Source organism: Heliconius melpomene, chromosome 20 (genome assembly GCF_056956725.1).
Source record: "Heliconius melpomene rosina isolate 202511_hmr_F chromosome 20, ASM5695672v1, whole genome shotgun sequence".
Lineage (NCBI taxonomy): Eukaryota > Metazoa > Arthropoda > Insecta > Lepidoptera > Nymphalidae > Heliconius > Heliconius melpomene.
The window spans coordinates 7902762-7907750 of NC_140408.1; the positions used below are offsets into that span (position 1 = coordinate 7902762).

Genomic DNA, 4989 nt, shown 5'->3' on the forward strand with positions numbered 1-4989 from the left:
CTCTTAAAATACATGCTGAGCACAGAAATAAAACCCCGTCAAATCCATTTCAGGTAACAAGTAAATGCGATGTGTTCAACAAAAAAAAATGCGCGTGGTCTACCGACCGTATATTTCAAAAGATGTAGTCGGGGGGCTTTTACCCAAAAAATCCTTTGTCAGCGTGCAAACGAAATTTTTCCACGTATCTCCAACTGAATATTTTCTATGTTGCGAAACGGCATTGAATTCTTTTGAATCATTAATAACTCAGTGCGATGTTCATCTCGTGAACTAAGCGTATGTATGTTATAACATACATTTAATAATCCTGTCTCTGGATCTAACAAAGAAACTAGAAAATATTTTCCGTTAATGGAATTACGTTCCATTTTAAATATCTTGAATCTGCACATGGCGCCTGTTTGCTTAGTAAATACATATTCCATATATTTGTATAATGCTTCGCTTTTTCTTTTTTGAATAATTTATTCTTTTATTTACTTAGTTTTTTTTTCAATTCATGATAGTGAAAGGTTTAAATCTGGGAAAGGTACGATGTAAATTATTTATTATTTTCCAAGTCTCGTCAGACAGTGTATATTGTTATGTGTATTTAGGCTCCGTAGTTGAATTAACTATATCTTTAAAGCAGGAAAATTGTTTTATCGTCGATTTTTAGGTTACGTACAATTAACAAAAAATATTATTAAAATTCTATGTTTTTAAAATAAAATTAAAACCCGTAACCAGCAGGGTAGGCAGAAGGAACCTAGTGTTAAAAAATCCGTTCCCCACTTTCCGCTAAACTTTGGAGTAATTACATGAAAAATTTAACGAAAAAAATTTTGCGAAATTTAACGTCGCTCTTTGCCTCGATGAAATATTTTCATTTTTCTAGCGTGGGGATCGAACCCACACCCAGTCGCGTTTACAGCCCACTTTGTACCTCTGCGCCATGACTGGCCTCAATGACTTCAACATTGTACATTCATTTCGAAAATAAAAAAAACACAATCCATTTGAATAATATACAGCAAGAGTTTCCACTTACCATATTGGTACTTAAGAAAATATTAAAAAGAAACACTATAAATAAAATATCTACACGTTTTATTTATCGTCCTTTAGAATAAATATATGTCATAAGCTATAAAAATATTATTTATTAACGGTTATTGATGACTTGCTACCCTATTTTGATAGAAAGCTGATATTTGAATGGAAAAGGTCGGCCACCACTTACAGGTTTTATATATGTATAATTTATTAAGCTAATGCTTACGTTTGATATTAGAAGAATTAAAAAATATATTTTATAGACGTCAATGCCATTAATCAACAAATAATTCAAAGTATTAGAATTTACTGTCTAGTTAATTATTATTTTATAACAATATAGCGTATTTAATAGATTATATGTTTTAATTTTAAATCATAATATATAATAAAAACAATGGGAGACGAAGGTAAGAAAAAACAAGTGTCGATGATGCGGATCAAGAGTCATTCGGGCACCAGATCGCAAATGACTTTGGGAAACAAGTCTTTAAGCAGATTGAAACTTCGAAGGCCATCTTTTGGTTTTGCGGGTGTTCCGGGGATAAGGCCGGTGGAACGAACATCTCAGGTGACTATTGCAATAAGTTTTGTTTTCTTTTTATTTATTACAGTTATATATATGTTGCTCTTTTATTTGAAATATTAGATTATTATGTGTAAATGTTTAATGCAAATTGAAAAAAATCTGTAAATGCAGTTAACAGAGTGGGAATCGAACCCACAACCAATCGGTTTAGCAACTCACTCTGTGACTGGTTCCACGTCTGGCCTCATGAAAAAAATATTCATTAAAACATTATTTATTATTTAACAGTTAGCGATTGAGTTCAAACGTCCACCCCTGACGCACTTGCCTACGTATCAACTGGAGCCATCTTATAGATTTCATGTCCCTTTAGTTAAAAACATGACTGAAGAACTATTAGATGAGAATTTTACTGCCCACAAGTATAATATTCAGGTTTTATTCTTTCCATTTTTATATTTTATAGTCATTTTCGTAATAAATTTTTCGTAAACGTTTATGTTTCTGCGGTTTTTAATTCGAGAGAGTATTTATGTTTAGGATTTTTATAAAGTTATCTTTTTTCAGTTTTACGCTATAGATACAGCAGGATAGGAGTGCATAGCGAACATGGGAACCTAATGTTAAATCACTCCGTTCCCACTTCCATTGCCTACTTTCCTTCCGGGCAGGCATTGCCTGTTGAGCGGCGTAACTCAATGCCGCGCTTTGCCTCGTTACAAGAGTGAAGGAATGAAAATATTGAATATTTAAATTTCTCGAGTGAAGATTGAATCTACAACCTGTCACGTAAACATTCACACGCACACCTTTGCGACAGGCCTCAGCCAAATATTTAATTTCCTTTTAAGTATTTTTTTAATATTTTCTAAAGCCATTTTACTAGAAGTGACTTTGGCGAAGTTAAACGTATTAGTTTGTTCGATCCGGATCTTTGCCAAATGAATTATTTTCATATCCCTGCTCTGATAGACAAAATGCTTCGTTGAATTACGCTATTCAACACAAAAGCGAAAAACGAAGTATCTCCTTTCTTCATTATCTACCTACCCTCTTAGGGTAAAGCTTGAATATGAAAAAATAATTTAAATTAATTACTAGGAATCTCCTGCACTCGCTCTACGTCTTGCTGGCGAGCTGATGCGTAAAATCAAGGCATTGCAGTTCAATCGTTACCGAATTATAGTAGTAGTTACTATCGGCCAAAGACGGGCGCAGAGCTACAATAACGCTGTATCCTTCATATGGGACCACGAGAGGGACGAATATGTGGATTCTGAAAGAGAACTTAATACGGCATTTATACAAATAACCACTTTTGGTATATATTTAGACTAAAACGAAAGATATTGTTGTTAGTTTTAAATAAATGTATTTTTAATCGTTATTTTTGTTTATTGTTGTGATTTTATGTGTGTAGTATTAAAGCTATTTTTACTATAGTTGTTTTAAATTGTAATATGTATATTTTCGAAATGTAAATTCGATGGTTTGGGGAATGAATTTTCGTTCCTAGCTCTAGTAAGAAGAAAAAGGGTTCTGTTAAATATAGCGGGACATAACGTGTACCTAAAAAAAGCTAGCTTTTACTAAAACTAACAAATATGTATGTATAGTGTCCATATTTAAATAAACACTCTATAGACTACAATCGATATACATCATTAAGTTGAATTTGTCACCTACCGAAAATTGGGTAAAGAAATAATTTCTGGGCTTTTCGGCGGAAAGTGGGGAACGGAGTGTCTTAACACTATGTTCCCACTGCCTACCCTGCTGTGTGCGGGATACAGCGTGAAGCTAAAAAAAATCTGCAAAATACAAACTATGCACAAATGAATACCCACTGGGTATTCAACGCTGCGTGGATTCAGTGTAGAACAATAACGACGTGAATTTCATCAGGTTTCTACCTAAATACCTAGAGGTAGTGTACATACAATCATTAGTAACGTAGCCTGTGTACCAAAATTCAACTGAAGTCAATTTGGCTTCATTATGCCGCTTAAATATGCGAAAACAGATTGTGGTCCGTAGTGCCAGGCTGCCAGCGCAAACATGCAACGCTTCATACAATTGTACGAGAGCTATCGAGTATCCACGAGTACGTAGAACCTCTGTTTCAATTTCGTGCCTTTAAAATTCATACCCTCATTCAGAAGGATCGCTTACTTTCTTCTCTACGTTTCGTTTTGCAATCTTTGTTGGTTTTTTTATGTGTTTTAGTATCAAGGATCGTTATAGAAGGAATTAGATATTTTATTTTAGATATAGTATGTAATATTATTATTGCAGCTAATCGTGGTGCAGGTGTACGTTAGTGGCAGGTTGTGGGTTCAATTCCCACTCGAGGAAATCAAATATTTGATATTTCCATTTCTTCGTTCTGGTAACGAAAATGGTGGCCTTCAGAAATCGGTGGTGGGCCCCAGGATCATTCTGCCCCGGGATGCCAGCTTCACGGTAATTACCTCTGAATATTAATAATTGAAAAAAGTAAACAAAACAACCATTATCTATGTAAATATGGATATTCTATGGTCCGAAAAGGGGTTCCTCACTCTAATCAAACTTCCCACGAAATGAGTGGCACGTTAAAATGAAAATAATTTGTTAAGCCCTTGTTATATGAAAATGGAATTAACAATTTTAGTCTACGTTATAAAAAATATGTTCAAAGCAGAAAGAGCGAAAAAAAAAATATATTTAGCGTATTTTTAATAAAAAACGTCGTTTAGGGAGTATATTTATATAACACTAGCGACCCTCCTGCGGCTTCGCCCGCTTTAACTACTGGATTATTCATGTAATGTATGTTTGCAAAGCACTTAAGATAATGTGAAAATTAATTAAACCCTAATGCAACCCGTATTTTTGTAGTTTCAATAAGGATTTTCCAATTGTTTTACACAGCAAGGATTTTTTAGTAGGTACCGTAATTTTAAATCTGTGCTACTAATCTTTTCAAGTACTTATTAAAATATATTTAAATGACTATTTTTAGATAGTTAAATGACTATTTTTAAACGGAAGAAATTATAAACAAAAACCTACCTACTAATAACTACTACAAAAAATATGAAACCAAATATATCGCGCTGAAACAATACATTCAACTCCAATTATCCAATAACCATCCAACCGTCCATCTAACTAAATCTTCGTTGCTATAAAGGCAGCCGGGTTTTTTTTTATCGAGCTTGTAGTTAGTGCTGAAGGAGGTATTCTGTCCCTGATGAAAAGCAAGCACGACGTGGCTGCCTGTGAGGAAAATTAAATAGAATGCATGGGCCGGGAATCGAACACGGGCCGCCCGCGTGGCAGGCGAGCATTCTACCACTGAACCACCGATGCGTGTAAGGCAGGCGGGCGCGGCGGACGCATGGCGAGTGGCGAGCCGTTTCGCAGCAAGGATTTTTTTG

The 4989-nt window shown here is 34.6% G+C and overlaps 1 protein-coding gene across 1 annotated transcript; it reads left to right on the forward strand.

Annotated features, from left to right (window-relative positions):
* Nucleotides 1-1433: 1433 nt before the first annotated feature.
* On the forward strand, nt 1434-2905 carry LOC146527816 (dynein light chain Tctex-type protein 2B-like). The gene is made up of 3 exons (XM_085205366.1): nt 1434-1609; nt 1856-2002; nt 2669-2905. The coding sequence occupies exons 1-3, from the start codon at nt 1436-1438 to the stop codon at nt 2903-2905; spliced, it is 558 nt and encodes a 185-aa protein (XP_085061492.1). The 5' UTR covers nt 1434-1435.
* The last annotated feature ends 2084 nt before the right edge of the window (nt 2906-4989 follow it).